The 15,905-nt window shown below is 43.2% G+C and overlaps 1 protein-coding gene across 7 annotated transcripts in view; it reads left to right on the top strand.

The window, feature by feature from the left end:
* Positions 1–15,905, top strand: part of RARB (retinoic acid receptor beta) — a 331,295-nt gene that overhangs the window by 128,247 nt on the left and 187,143 nt on the right. For 6 of the 7 annotated variants that reach the window (XM_083825372.1, XM_083825375.1, XM_083825373.1 and 3 more), the window contains one exon: positions 7,158–7,652. In XM_083825372.1, the coding sequence (XP_083681498.1) occupies positions 7,475–7,652 (178 nt within the window). In that variant the 5' untranslated portion in view covers positions 7,158–7,474. Of the gene's footprint in view, positions 1–7,157; positions 7,653–15,905 lie in introns of those variants that run through there. The other variant, XM_083825379.1, reaches the window with a different exon arrangement.

Genomic DNA, 15,905 nt, shown 5'->3' with positions numbered 1-15,905 from the left:
TGCTGCTCTCCAACATGGACTCTCAGTTCTACTAAAATCAATAGCTGGCACAGCAGGGTACTGTTGTGCAGTGTGTAAATAAATGGGTGTCATTGTGTCTCTTACTTTTTTCCCCCCTTTCAGATTTAGATTCCCTTTTTTCAGGGTTTACATCAGTGTGTGTCTGCAGTGCAGGCAATACGAAGCAGAGCTGCTTAGGGAAAAAGCAGCTTTTTTTTTTTTTTTTTCCCCTTCTTATACTTCCCCCATAGGATTTTCAAATAAACAACAATTGCATTAATTATGTTATTTGTCTCCTTACAATCGCAGTCAGGAAAAAACAAATAAAGCAGAAACCCATTTTGCAAGTGTCAGTTTTATGACAAAAAGGAATTCGCAGTTGCCCAGCAGACAGCTCTCTTACATACCAAGATGCAGGAAAAGTGTCCTAATAATAGCGTTCTCCTTTTGCTAAAATTTATCTTCCCTCCCCCATAGGTCTTGCACCTATAGCTGGAAATATCTGACAACTGGGGCTGTAGGAGCCGCAGCTCTGCTGCTCAGTGCACTGACTTTGAAGTTGTGTTTCATGCGTTTTCTTTTTTATTCATGCATCTGGTCATATAGAGTGGTTTACTTTTTTTGGCTGCAGACTTGGCAGATACAAAATGCAGATGTTGTTCTTCTGACTTAAGCTGCTATTTTAAACTTTTTGGCCATCGGTCGAAAATTTTAGGGCTCGGTTGTTTATTTGCTTATCATCAAAGTGGTTTTTGTCATATAATTCATAAGCAAGTATTAGCTTTCTGTGTTTACTTTCAGAGTTTGAGATTAACAGTATGGTCTTTTTTTTTTTTTTTTAACTGGCATGCTCTTTTGATTAATAATACAGTAGAATATGTTATGCCTCAGAGCGCTTTTATTTGCCAAAACCCAAACAAAACAGCCCCCCGAGCCCCCCTCGCGCCGTGCCGCAGTGCTTTCCCTTTAAGAAAACCATATCTCTCTCCAGATGCCTGCATCTCTTTGATACAGAAGGGTACACTAAGTTCCATCTATAAACAGAATCCACTAATTAAGAGTAATTGCTTCGGAGATTGGTACAGACTATTCAGAATCAGATGCATGTTCCTCTCAGATATCCATTAGCCCCTAATAAGATAATGCAGATGTGCCAGTCTGTTTCCTGTTTCCTCCTATTGTACCTTTATGGCCGTATATGGACCAATGGGACGGGCTGAACAATAAGTGGATGTCCTTTTGCTCCCGGAGCAGTTCTCAAAGGAATGTTTGTTATTAGATTGCTTTTTCTGTTTAGTTTCACATCACTATGCTAATAAAGGAAACATAACACTCCAAAGGCTTTCTTACTTCTGCCACTGGAACTAGTTTATTGTTTAATTAAATCTCTTTGGAGAGCCAAGAAGGCAAAGCGCAGCATCGCGCGGCTGGCGGCGACCTGTGGCAAACACCGCGCTGCTTTGCCGAGGGAAGTTTCCACACGTTTTTTAATAGTTGGTCGTCTTACTGTATCTGACTGATTTACACTCGGCTCTTGCTAAATCTGCTGAATTATTCACTACTCGCTGCAACGCCATCAGCTAGCATAATAGGAAGCATGTGCACAATCGGGGATTTCAGTACAAACTACAAACCGTGCCTTAAATACAGTAAGGGCTCTTGGAGCTGTTAGTTCCTGACTTGTTTTGAAAACACCGCTAGGATACGTCTCAAAACTGCGGAATAAATAAGGACTCGGTCAACTCTGCCTCTTGGGAAAAGATGCGAAATATCACTGAGGGTTTTTTCAGGCGAAGTTCCTCTGGAGTTGTTTTTGCTGCTGGGAGAGGAGCAGCTCGCCTCTCCCTGCGTACTGGCCAGCCTGCCCTCGCAGCCCGTGGTTCCTGTTTTAGGACTTCGCCGAAGATTTAAGAGGGGGGTGGATTTTGGCGTTGGCAAGAAAATGGGAAGTGAACTTACAGACTTCCTCCGTGACCCTGGAAACTTCAGGGACATCAATGCCACAGACAGCCGGGCGTAGAGCAGCAAATTGCCCGGTGCTGAGCTCCATGCTGCGGCTGGCTGGGCTGCCTGCAGCACGCAGGCTCCGTGCATAGCACATCCGAGTGTCCAGGATGTGTCCCCCTGTATTTGTGCCTTCATCCCGCAGCTGTAAGGGAGGAGCAGTGCTGGTTCCCTCTGTTAGGAGGGTGTCGGGGTGGTGGATTTAGCTTAAGGGTTGCTGGGTGCTCAAAATGACTGCAGATTTTCAATGTTGCTGCGGGTAGGGCAGAATTCAACTGACCCCTTTCGGAAGGAAAGGGGGAAAAATGCAAAAATCCCGCTTCACTTGTAATACAGCTTAATTCCCTGCTGTGGGCAATGAGGCTGGGGGAAGACGGACATGGAGATGGGCTGGTGTTGGCGGATGAAGGACAGAGTGTGACCTTCCGAGTGGCACGTGGCCGTCACCAAGCCCCCTGGCTTGGCCTCTTGTCTGTCCAGCTGCTGATAGCATCAACGTCACCTGTAACAGGGAAAGGACCTTATGAATTAAAGTCTCTTGTAAGTGCAAAGTTTGGAACAATGAAGTATGTTAGAATAACAACACTGAATATTGTTACTAAATGGAAGCTAGATGACGATATAATGAATGGGGATTGATTCATTTGATATATTTTAGGAGAACTGACAGATGTGTAGAAAGCAGAACTCTTTGCTCTAGTAAAGCTTGTGCAAAGTGCATGTGAAATTAAGAGGAAAATAAAAGTTGGGCCACTGTATCTCCAGTAGAATTTGGAGCTTATATATGAAAATTGGTGGTTTTAAACCGCTCAGCTTCACAAACACCGAGAAGAAATGTGGAAGAGACAGGTACACCTGCTGCATTAACTGTAGCTGATAAATCTGCTGTCTGTTCTGCACTGGAGCTACTGTAGCCTCCTTCCCCTGTGGCCATCTGCTTTATCACTGAAGTCAAGTCAATAAAAGGCCTGTAAAAACCCAAAAGGAGGCATATGTTCTGTCAAAGAAGAGTCATTGGCGGCTGTTCAGTGCGGCATGGTGTACAACGCGATCATCTTTTGGTTTGCCTTCAGAGAAACTTTTCCGTGTGATCCTTTTCCACGTGCTGTTCATGCAGGGGGCCTGAGTGTGTAACGCTTGTACTCACGAGCAGTCACTTAGGACAAGGCTTGGTGGAAGAGGATTTTTTTTTTATGTACTGGGTAAATCCTCTGAGGTAGAGGATGTACTGGGTAGATCTTCCAGACCCTGCGGCGACAGCCATTTTCTAAAAATCTTGCCGGGTATGCATGGGGCAGAAATCCATGCTGTTACCTTGTGGGAATGGGTGTTCAGCTGCCGCCGAGGTGACCTTGCTGTCAGTTTGTCTTGTTCCTTATTTAAATTGAGGGTGTCTCATCAACAATAGTAGCAGGCTCCTACTGTCCTGTTGAGAGCAAGCTCGTTTGCTTCCTCCTCAAGGGAATCCAGGTGTAAGCCAGGAAAGATCACATTCAAGGTCTGTGTGGCATGGGAAGAACAGGATTGCTTCTGGGCAAGCGTCACACGGTCCAGAGAGGACACGTTCCTTCAGCTGTGGGGTGTTCAAGGGACCATGGCAAGGGACAGCAAGGGCAGGTATTAAAGCTGCCACTCATCCGGTGTCTTACAGTGTTCTGCGCTGTGGCACAGGTTTAGCTGAGGAAAAGAGATGTTTTCACCCTGGAACTGTCTGCAGTCCGTGAGGATGGCTGGTGTCAAATGCTAGGATCTTCACCAGCAAGCCAAGAGGAGCGAGCGTATGAATCCAGGGACACGAACAAAGCCTTGCCTTAGGTTCGTCAGAGTTTTCTTCAGTGTCACGGAACTGGCACAGGTGGGTGCAGCTGCTCTGTGGGTTTCCTGTGTTTTAGCAATTTCTAGTTTCTGGTGTCCTCTGCTGTGCAGCGCTGGAGGTGATCGGTCTGTCACCTCTGTTAGCAGAGCCAGTGACTTCAAATCCCATCGGCTCCTTTGGATGAGGTGCATTACTAGAACATGGGCTTCTGTCTGTCCGTGGTTTCCACTTTGGCCATCTTGTAGGTGTTGGCCCGCGTGAACGTTTATAACATCCTGCTGCCTCTGAGGAACACTATTCAGGGTGGAACGATACGCTGTTTAGAGTACTGTACCTTTTACATTGTATTCACTTTCTGTCTTTATTGTGAGAGGAAAGCAAAGGAACAAGGTCTGAGGGTTTGTGTCCTGCACGCCTATCTGCAGAGCTATGTGATTATATTCTAGTTTGATGCCATTACGTATTCATATGGACTTGCGTATAGGAGCTATAATACTGCTGCATTTTTTGATCACCAGGTACATCCCAGAATATGTTCCTCCAGCTGTGAGGAAGTGACAGGATAGTTTCCTGAGTGCCCTTGTTCCTCCCTGTCCTGGAGGAGCTGCTTCTGTTGCGCATGCTGAGCGCTTAAACATCAGAATTCCCCGAACCGTGGCGTCGGATGCGTTTGGGTAATTTATGCTGAGCTCTGCATTCTTGTGGCTAATGGAGACATAATTGGGAGTAGTAGATAGTTTTGTAGAACGAATTTTAGTTCTGAAGGCCTACATAATTTAAAAATAGGTGACATTGATCTGTGATTAATTTAGCGCCTAGACTTTGGGGCTGGCTTTGATCTGCATCCTTCCCCCCTTCGTGTTTTTGCAAATATGTGGAAGTGTCATATTTTTGCCAGCTGTTAGAAAACATCCGTTCTTTGCATGTTACTTTGATACTTTGCTTTCCCTGTCTCTGAAGTTCCATAGAGCTTTAGCTAGGTGAAACAGAAAGCTACCTGTGGTGACCCGCCCCGTTTGCGTTGTTAGGAGGTCGCTGTGTTTTGGCTGTGGAGGCTTCCCCAGCAGGTCTGATTTCAGCCACCTCCAGGCGCGTTGCTCCTTGAGACCGGGGTGGCACGCAGCCTCTCGCTCCTCCCTGGGAGCTGTGCGGTGACTCGGTGTACACCATCACGTCTCATCTCTGCGTACGTCTCTCTCCGTTAACATTAAAGGTATTTTGTGCATAATTTACGCAGTTATCAAATACTTACAGCTACATTGCTGTTATCCCCAAGCAGGCTGTACTCAGCACAAATTGCTGTCTGAAAACATGCACAGCTGGTAACCTTTGCTGGTATTCCTCACAGAGCAGAAACACTCCGCTCTTCTGTGACAGGCAAACATATGCATCCATGTTTTTTCTTTTTTTTTTTTTTTTTAAAACTTGCTCATTTGAATTCGTACTGACAACTGGTAGGCTGAGTAGCAGCAGGGATAGTAAGCGCTGTTGCCGCAGTTCCCCTCCTCTGGAATTGCCTTTGCTTTGTGACCTTGACGAGTCATTTCACTTTTGTGCCTTTACTTTCACACTCCAAAGTCATCTTGCCGTTTGTTTTAGCCTATAACTTCTAAGAACCATGAATAAAATACCATTTAAGAGTTGGATTTTGCTCCTGTTCACTCACCGTAGCAGATGTAAGGATGTAACACGTTCTCTCAGAAAGCAGCCTTTCGGCAGCTCCAGACTGCCTCGGTTTTGGGTAGTAAAGCTTTGCTGTGTGGCTTCTGATGTCTTCCCCCAGCAGTGTGTGTTGGGAGAACCTGGTGACTCCTGCCATGACGTAGGGTAATGCTCACGAGCCAAAAGCAACACTTGCTGACTTTCGACTGGAGCATTGCACAAAGAAGTCAAGGAGCAGTGGTCGCAATACAGAGTGGTTGCAGTGTTTCCAGTAGCTCTCAGGCCACCGTCAGGACTGATTGTTTCTGAAAAGACCAGCTATTTGCTGTGTGAAAAACTAAACAGCTGTGGTGGAGCAAATTTTGCTGTTTGAAATAGCTCGAGTGCCCTGTTCTCAGCTTGAGGCTCTCACTCGAGTGACGGAGAAATTGAGGACCCCTCAGTGGGGTCCAGCCATTCGGATGAAGCCCCAGGAAGGTATTGTAGTTCAGGATGACTTTGAAGATGGTGCTCATGAGCGCAAGAGGAGCAATGCACGGGAGCGGTGTATTGCTGGCAGGTCACTCACTCACTCTGTTTATGAGATAACACATGTTTTTTCCTTTTCTTCCAGAGCACAATCTGGAAGAACAGAAATGAAAATGAAAAAAAAAAAAAGCCAGCAGCTAGAACTTGCACCGGTAGATGTTTTGGCAGTTTTTTGCATGGTTATCTTGAGTGAGAGGCAGTTAACCAACTTCCTGAAATTGTGTGTTTTCCCTAGTACCCTAATTTGTGGGAAAAGAGGAGTGTGAAACACAGGGTTATTAATTTTGCCTTGTAAACATAACTTTTAGAAGTAAAGCACTGAAGTAAATGGGAGCATGGTATAAACAGCTTCATGGCCCACCACCACTGGTTAGGTGATGTGGCTTTTGAACACTTGATTCAGTCTTTGGCAGAAGTAGAGGACAGAACCTTTGACAGGAGGGATGGGGAAGTGAGGCGACGGAGGGGCCATGAAAAGCATTAAGAAGAGAAAAGGGGACATGGCTGGAGAATCAATTTTATTTATTTATTTGGTGATAGAGGCAGTCTATCCACCGCTAAACAGAGTGAATGACCAGTGAGATCTCTGAAGTGATAATAAGATAAACTAACTAACCTTTGCAAGATCAATCTGGTAAACCAATTAGTATTTTAACAACCTAATACCAAATCACCTTCAGAAGCAGTTCCTAATGTCACAACTGAGACATGACATTGAAGCAGAGCACAGAGCTTCCTCGGTGTAATCAGCTTTGTAACTTTTACAGGAAAGCTGAAAGCTTTCACATACCTGGGAAATTTTTTTAGAAGTTGTTTTTTTCTCCTCCAATATCAATATTTCAGGTATTTATTGATGCATAAGCTTTAAAACTGACAGTTTCCAAAACAAGATTGCATCTGACCAGAAATTGCTTCTGATGTAAAACATTGGGCAAGGATGGGTGTTCTGCTATTAGCTTCAGTATAATGAGAATTTTACCCCCCAGTAACCATCAAGATGATCTTGTAGGACATTAGTAAATAGGTAATCACTTAACAAAAGAAGCAGGGGAGGGGGGTAGAAGAGTTTTCTGTGAATGTATATGTAAACATATAAAATCAAATAAAATACAGATTATAATCAATATATTGTTTTCTTTTCTCACAGGCTGTATCAGTATGCATCTGTAGAGAGCAACTGTGTACCCAGAAAAACATTTGCATTAGCAACCAAACTGTGGACTCAGCGTAAGAAGACTTCCTGTGCACAGTCTTCAGAGCAAGGATGTCCTGGCAGTAAGAGCAGTAGGAAGCAGCAATGAAATTCAGGACGGGCCTGATCTAGTGAGTTACCTTTTCATCGTCACGCCGTCCGGCTCAAGCCATACCTGCAGGCTTGGCAGTCCTCTCCGTTCACAAGTTCAAGTATCTGTTTGCTGGCCTGGAGTGATGCAACATAATATTTACGCGCTGTGAGGTACTAACATGACAACCAGCAGCCGCACATGTCCGGTACCAGCAGTGAATGGACATATGACTCACTACCCAGCAGCGCCATACCCTTTACTTTTCCCTCCGGTCATCGGTGGACTGTCGCTGCCTTCCCTTCATGGACTCCAGAGCCACCCACCAACTAGCGGATGCAGCACCCCATCACCTGCAAGTAAGTGCTTGCTATTAATAGCTTTTATTAACCTTTGTTTTCCTTTAACGAAGGCTGATCTTGTTCATTCTGAAATTGGTCTAAGAGTAATTGCAGTTGCCCATCTGTGATTTATTTTACTTGGGCAAAGAGCGTGCATTTGTTTTGAAAATACCATTTTCACTTAATCCTGTTTTTGTGAAAATAAACATGCAACTGTATGACATACCAAAGCTGTGGAAACCAAGGGTGATAAAACCTGCTGTGGATTTTGCCATATCCTGCATTGCTGTGTTATCTGCAGAAGCTCACGCTGTGTTTAAAGAAACTTCACAAAATTAGCCATTGTGTTTTTTATTAACAGTAATGATTCCTCAGTACAGAATTCCCTTAAGTTGCACTATAATTACTACTGCTTTTGTTTTGTTTAGTTAGTAACTGCTTTCTTCCTGGGTAGCTTCTGAAGAGCTCAGTTCTGTGGCAGCCCAGTGGACAGCTAGCAGCTGCCCATGGCTGCAGAACTTGAGTTTGTGGTTGCATTTCACATGCAGCCATCTCACATTTTCAGCACTACTGAGTGTATCAGCTGGGCATGTTGGTTTTCATCACTTTGAACACTCATTTCTTGCATGGACTTAGTTTTATATATGCTTAATTGGCTCCAAAGTCATACCAAGTATATAAACTCTGTAAGTAGTCATAGACTCATAGACGACATCCACCGCGAATATCTCCAGAAATGTATGACTCGCGTGAGGAAAACCAGAGTGTATACAGCTTTGCAGGTCAGTTGTGAAGTTGTTTGTCTAAATGCATTACTGTGATTGTTCAGTATGAGAAGTCTTGGCTGAACAGCGACCTTGCAGAACTGTGCTCCTTACTGAAGGTGAAGGAGACTTGTTAAAGCAGCAGTCAATAGAAGGCATGTGAAGTTAGAGCTGCAAATGTGAATGGGGAACCCCAGTGAAGAAAAAGCTTGTCAAGAGTAAAGTCGTGGTTTTTGTGCTGCCTAAATACTAATTCTGGCTTTGTGTCTCACATATATATAGTTGAAGACTGGGCAGTCTTGAAGGTGTGTTTGTGCATGCGTGTGTTTTGTTTTTGCTTTCTCCAGCTAATGCAGGCAATTTTCATGCATTCACATGTGAGAATAGGTATATCAGGTCAGGCCTGTGTTTGGCCTGTTTTATTTTTATTGGAGATGGAAAAACAAAATGTCTTAAGCTAGGTCTACAAATAACTTTGGCTTTCCAATCCTTTCAGAAATTCTTAGATACTCTTCAGAATACCATACTGAATTTATCCCCTGATACTGCAAGAACACTCATCTTTTGCAGAAATAGTATTATCAGTTAATGGGAACTTTCTTTTTGAAATGTACATTGATAAATGCCAAACATAAATGGTTAGTATGTGGGTTTTTTCTTATCTATGAGTTGTTCATGTGGAATTAAGACTGAGTGGCAGACGAGTTACTAACGATAAATAAATCAGTTAACGTTCAGACTTGGGGGGGGGGGAGGAGAGGGGAAGTAGTACTAAGTGTGAATTTCTGTAGATACGCAAAATAAGAAGCTAATACTGAATTCTTGGGTCTGCATCTGCTGACTGAGCACGGCAGTCTGGCAGCTGTTGTGCATAACTCAAGGCAATAGTGTTTGAAAATACGAGCTAAAATTATGAGATACTGAGGAGGGTGACTGGAATGAGAGCTTTTTCTCAGACACAGTCCCCTGCAGGATTACTCTTCTGGTCTTTGTTACTCTGTTTGCTTACCTTTGGTAACGACAATCTCTTTTGTTTCCAATTCTGTAGACTTCTGATTCTTAAGTTTAGGGTTAATATCACTAGAATTATAGAGACCAGTTCTGGGAAGCAAGCAGGTTGAGCTTTGGATTATGTCTTTCTTTTTTGTTGTGGGCATTATGAGGATTTTTTTTTTTGTCCTTTTACGATAAATCCGCCCAGTGGGCAGAGGTCAGTATGACTGGCCTCTGCTAACATCAGAACTTATATGGATAGTTGAAAAATATAGATCTCGCTTGCAAAGACCTGGAGAAATCAAAATTTGGCCAAACATGTGCACCATATATTCTTTAGGCTATTGCATTTTTATCTTTCACATTCTTTCCATTCATGCTAAATCCAACAGAAATGATTTTACATTATAGGAGTGCTATAAAAATCTTTCTAATATTTTTTTAAAACAATGCAGTTCAACAGCTTTTTCCCAAAGTTACAATCATTTAAGCTTTCACGTTATTGTTCTGTTGTATTTTACTGTCTTCATTGTCAGCTTTCCATTATGCCAGATAGCATAATGCAATATGATACGAGGTTATCTTAATCTACAGTTGAAGTAGGTATCTCCAGTTCTATTCAACAGACAACAGCATATTAGATGTATTAATTATGTGAGCACAGAGAACTTAGAGCAGGAGTTTGAGGCAGAGTGATTTAGTTTCATTGATGTTAATAATGGTGTTACCTCCATGCCCTGTGACTTGACTTCTGTTTTTATACTGAGATACATAGCGCAAAATACTTCATAATTAGAGGGTTGGTCACAGTGCTAAAGAGGTCAGAAGATGAAAAAAATATTACTTTTATGCATACGTGACCTATGCATTAGCACTGAATAAGTAGAAGAGACTATGGTCAAGAAGATCATTATTTCTGTAACTCCGATTGATTTACTTGGCACTGTAATTGTCCAATACAGCACAAAGCTTGTGTTGCCACTGTTGAGATCAGATGTCATGCAGGCTTCTGTGGTTGTATTGATAATGAGGAATCACTTCTATATTAAAAAAATTAGCAAAGATTGTCTCTGGAGATTACGGCTTAGCTGATCTAGAAATGGTATTTTCTGCTTCAGTGCTTGGACTGTGTAATTCTCGCACCTGAATCCTTTAGAAACCTCCACGTATTTTCTAGAAAACTCTCTCTGGAGTTGGGTTGAAGTCTGGCAGGGAGGGAAGCTGAAGGCGAGGCCTTCCTACACTTTTTGGGTGATGCCACAGCCTAGCTCAGACCAACAGATCTCACTGCAGGACTTTGGGAACAGCACACTTAACAGGTCCTGCAAGCCTTGGGCCTTGTACGTCTGCAATAGGAAGATCACAAAATGTTAGTGAAATGCCTGGAGGAGGGGGAGTAAATAAATTTTGGTAAAGATTGTAACACAATATCTTGTTAAAGTAAAAGCTGCTTAAGTGAAATTCAGGTGAGTGGAGATCATGTTAACACGGGCAATTCTCTCTGTCATTCCTGGAAGAAGCATCTCATCCTGCCAGCACGGGACCTGGCATTGATACTGATGTTGCCAGAGACCAGTAAGGAGACTGTTTAAAATATGAGAATACCAGCTTAGGAAGAGCTACCCTCTTTATAAAATGTCCATTATGGTTGTAACTAATGCATTTAATCTCTAGAGAAAGACTATAAAGATCAGTTAAAACAAACAAACAAAAAAACATAAAACAAGATCAGCAAAAACAACAAAAAACAGCTGAAAAAAGATCCTAAGCAAGTGAAGAACCACCTGAAATTTGAGAAAGGTATGTAAAAGCCATGCAGGTCATTGGGGTATATCTGCTCATTTGAAAGCCAGCGAGGAAGACGCTGTCTTTATAGCACAGCTGATGGAGCCACAAAGCAAGCGGCAGCGTTGCAGTTTTACAGGCGAACCTCAGCACAGATGGATCCACTTGCTCCATTGGTAAAGCATCTTGTAAAATTCATTTCTGTAATATTTCTTTGCCAAAATGGTCAGCTTGTACTAGTTTAACACAGTTGAAGACAACCACAGGCCAGAGCAGTCCTGGAGCTACAGGGAGGACTGGATTTGGGAGGAAATGAGTTGCTGTCACTCAGACGCCTATCTGTCTCAGTGCGAGCTTGAACACCACCAGCCTGCACTCAACCTATTTAAAAGACGGTTGGTGTGAGCTGGGAGACCTTGGCATGGAGAGGAAAAAACATTAATCTGAGCTAATGCTGTGATTTGCATAATCCCCAAGTGTGCCCAGGATGAAATTAAAGCAAGTCCTGGGCAGCAGACACTGTGGGAGCCACTAAATAATAAAACACTTTGGCCGTTGTTCTCCTTCTGCTTGAATTGAGCCTCCTGCTTGCGTTGGGTGATGCACATAGCCCGTGGCATTCAGCGGGAGCAAGCCTGTGTTCTGCCTCTGGTCCCCGACACCTTCTGGTCTGTAGGCTGCCCCCGTGAGCCTTTGGGTCCTCGTGTTCTGCCTTCATTGCTTGCGAGGGGCAAGGAGCAGGAGTAGTTTGGTAAGGGGACAGGGGACGGCGGTGAGCACGGTACAGGGATGTCCTAGAACTTGCATAAACTTAGTAAGATTGCTTCATCCGGATAGTATTAAAAAATAAACACAGTAAAAAAATCTGAATGTGTTATTTAGAGGGCTGTTGGGATATCAAGGAGAAAAGTCAGTACTAAAGTCACTTGTATTTTGGCCAAGCTTTTCCATACTTTTCAGTCTGGGGTGTTTTAAAAGTGCATTGTAAAGAAAGAATAAAGGACTTTCTGTTCTTTTTTTTTTATGTAAGTCTTTTAGGTTAGAGAAAACATATGGAAAATAGGATCACCTGAGAATCTGGAAAAGGTAGACAAAGAACTTGCTATGACATTACTTTTTGGATAGTGCTGTGGTGCTACGTAAATACTAATTTTTATATTTAATAGCCAGTTTTGCATCTGAGGCTTTTCAGACATACTCAGGCTAGGCAGATTGTGGTTTTAAGCATTGTTTTCTGCTGGAATTGTTTTGCCTTCCATTACTGCTGGTTATTTACCACTTGAACTCCAACTTAAAGATTGCTTGCTTTTTTTTTTCCTTGGGAAATGGATTTTCCACTGATATCATTAAAAGTACAGTCAAATCCAGTGTTCCTGGTGTAGTACTGCAAGATATTTTTGCCAGCCCCACCCGTTGCAGGAATTCATTTGCTTTTCCAGTTCTGTTGTTAATCATTATATTGACACAGAAAGTCCTCCCAAAAGCACTCTTTGGCAGATTGCATTAAATATGAATAGCAGATATTCATTACGATGTGTTGCCCCCAAGAGAACTCTAAACTATCTGCACTACTCATGAACAGGCAAATACACTAATTCTCCAGCTATTCAAATTATTTTCAAATAGTTTAGTGTCTCTCTAATAAAAACAAGAATGTCTCTGTTTCCCTTAATTACTTAGAAGGTCAAGGACTCCCACATCTCACTTTACTTCACAAGATGGGGAATATTTCTGTTGGAGGTTGGAGTATGGTTAATACATGATGGATTTTCTTCAGTTGGCATAGTTACGGAGGCAAATGCTGTCTGTATTGGAGTTAAAAAACAAAACAAAACAAAACAAAAAAAAAACAAAGAACCAACCCTCATCACTCTTTGAAACTCTGGAATAGTCTAAAATAATAATAGTTGAATTAGAAAAAACGTACATGAATTACCCTTGTAAAAAAAACTTCCCTTGCTTGATTGCAGTGAGCTGTTTCTTGCCTTCTAAGTTTTTTTAATTTGTTTGTCCCGAGTCCTCCCTTTCTTCCAGTCCTGTTGTCTTAGGAAGGTGTGCTCCATAGTCACTTACACATCTGCAATCAGCAGGTTAGCTTTTAAGGTTTCTTTACCTGTCCAGTGCATGTGTTGCACATCTTTATTGAGAAGAGAGAACATGTGTTTGCATTCAGAGAGAGGGGGATAAACACAATATGAATATCAGGTTTCTCGGCTACAGCCAGCGTTGCCTCATGCTGGCAAGTCTAAGGAGAAATGTCCAGATGATCCCCTGCAGTTATCATTCATGACCTTAGAAACCACTGTTGCTTTTCAGTTCTTCTGTTTGCTTTTTATTATTTTCCTTGTTATTATTTTACATTCATTTTCTCCTGGTTGGCTTCTTTCTGTAGCTTGAAAGCATCCATACTTCTTTGATTAATGAAGTTTTATCACATTATCATTTTCTGATTGCAATTAATCTGAAGCTGTCAACAATTTAAACGTATCGTTCAGGTGTGTTAGAACTTATTTCAGCCCTGCCACTTTCTGAAGTAAACGGGAGCACCTCTGCGCTGAACGTAGCAGGTTGCTCGTCCTGTAGGTGAGTCCTCGGCATCGTGTGGATGCACCGCTCTTTGGGCTGGAGCAGGCAGCTTGCTCATCTGAAAGAAATCAGTTCTGGGTGTGTAAAGGCAGGAATTTGCTTCCTGGGAGGAAGCCGAACGTGGAGATTGCCTACCTCCCTGTGCTCGCATGGGGAGTGGGTCGTGTCATTCTGGCATGTGCGCCGTAATTGCTCTGTGCCTCTCTCCTAGATTTGCTATGGTCTGGAAGAGCCTAGCGCTTGGAAGTTGAATAAGGCCTGTCAGAGAATTGCTCCTTCCCTCATTATGGGCCCCGGAGCAAGGAAATTCCCCAACAAAATGCCGTCTTACCTAAGGCTGGAAATATGTTTCAGCGTAGTATTGCTAACGACCTTTTTCCTCTTCTGTGGCCCAACACAAATAACGTGCAGGCACTCCCAGCACTGGCGAGGAGCACTGGAGGGCTGGTTCCAGTCCCCACACTGGCTTGTACTGGGGGACCTGTTGCCCTGCGGGCTTTACAGCCCCCATCCTTTTTTTCATGAGATTTACACCCTCCACCCCATGACCGTCTGTCCAGTGTGGATTCATACATCGCATATGAAATACGCAGTCGACCTCTCAGAAGGAATATAAGGCCAGACATGAAGTTTGGCAGGGTAACAGTGCTGCAAGTTTGCAGAGCGTGTGTTGTGTTTCCAGTCCACATCAATAGGTGCAGTCCTCCGAAATTGTTAATCGGGCGATGTTCACTGTTAACATCATGAACTATTAGCTCACATTTTGCCAAGTTTCCATTTGGAGGTATATGTTCAGCAACGACAGTTTAAGAAAACCTAATCATGTTATTCTAATTACATGGAGAGTTTCCATTCAGTCACATTGCAGTGCCCAAAAGACGTGTCGTTGGGGAGGTTTTGTAAATCTCCCCCTTCTCCTGGCCCCCCCCAGTGCTGGCCTTGGTACAGATGTTCCTCCTTTACTCATTTTTGGGTTGCTGTTTTGTGTTTATTATGCTTTTAGCAGTATGTGGCATTTAATTGGGAAGATTTATTTAAGATTCGGATAGGGCAGTTTTCCATCATGAGAGACAGACTTACTGTTTTCTTCGTCTAGAGTTTCTTTCCCTTTTGCTTGTCTAGGGAATAACTTGTATTATGTGGGCTTTTCAGCTGTGTCAATGACAGCATGTTTCCCATTTAAAATGATAAATACCCACCCTATCTGCTGAATCTTGAAAGGGTAGGGAATCCTTTTTCCCTTCCTTTGTCCTTCAGCACTCCGTTTCCTTTCTTACTGCTCAGAATAGACCTACATCAGTAATATTCATAAATGATTTACAAAAGTAATTCCTGTGTAATAGCTTGGGACGTCAAGATTTTATGATGCTGCCAGATGTGCTATCAAACAAAATTATCTGGTTCAAAAAACTTGTGATAAATCTAGTCAGAGCAAATTCCCGAAGGCAAACTCACCCTCTACAAAAGTAACTATATCTTATAAAATTGTTAGATTCTCCTTTACCACATGTTTGAAATCAGACGTAAGGCAACAGTTTTATTCACGTGCAAACTTATGGTTGGGGTAAACCAACAAACAGGAAGGACAGGCCTTAAGTATCAGAAATCTCCTTTCCTTTCAAAACACCACGTACGTTCAGAGGAAATGTCAGAGTAAATATCAGAAATAGTCAGAAAACCCAAACCTGCATCCCTAAGATACTCAACTGTTTTGTCTAGGTAATGCATTTTTAGAAAGTGGACGTACCTTGAATATAATGGGCCAGATATTTTCGGTGGCTGGTCTCAGTCTTGCCGAATCTCCTCCAGCTTAGTCTGCCGAGCTCGCCCTTGCCGTGTCGGAGACCTGGGCATGGTGCCCCGAGCAACGTGTCTCACACCTGCCACACGTGTGTGCTTGGTCTTTTACAGGCTCCCCATGGTCAGCAGGTTGTGTGTTTAGGCCAGGAGCTCAGGTGGTGAAGGAGGGAAGCGCTATGGTCCTGGCATTCTTGTTCTGTCAGCATCTGTCTTTCCATGCCTCCGTGCTGGAGACGGCTGGGCCCAAGAAATGCACCCTCGGCTTACTCTGGCAGGTTTGCGGTGACCCTTGCTTCTCAGGAGAGCCCCCCAGGAAGTCCAACTGCCTGCACAAGTGAGCCCC

The sequence above is a fragment of the Anser anser genome (genome assembly GCF_964211835.1).
Source record: "Anser anser genome assembly, chromosome: 2".
Taxonomy (NCBI): domain Eukaryota; kingdom Metazoa; phylum Chordata; class Aves; order Anseriformes; family Anatidae; genus Anser; species Anser anser.
Note: the sequence above shows the minus strand (reverse complement) of the source record. Positions and strands in the feature narration are given on the sequence as shown.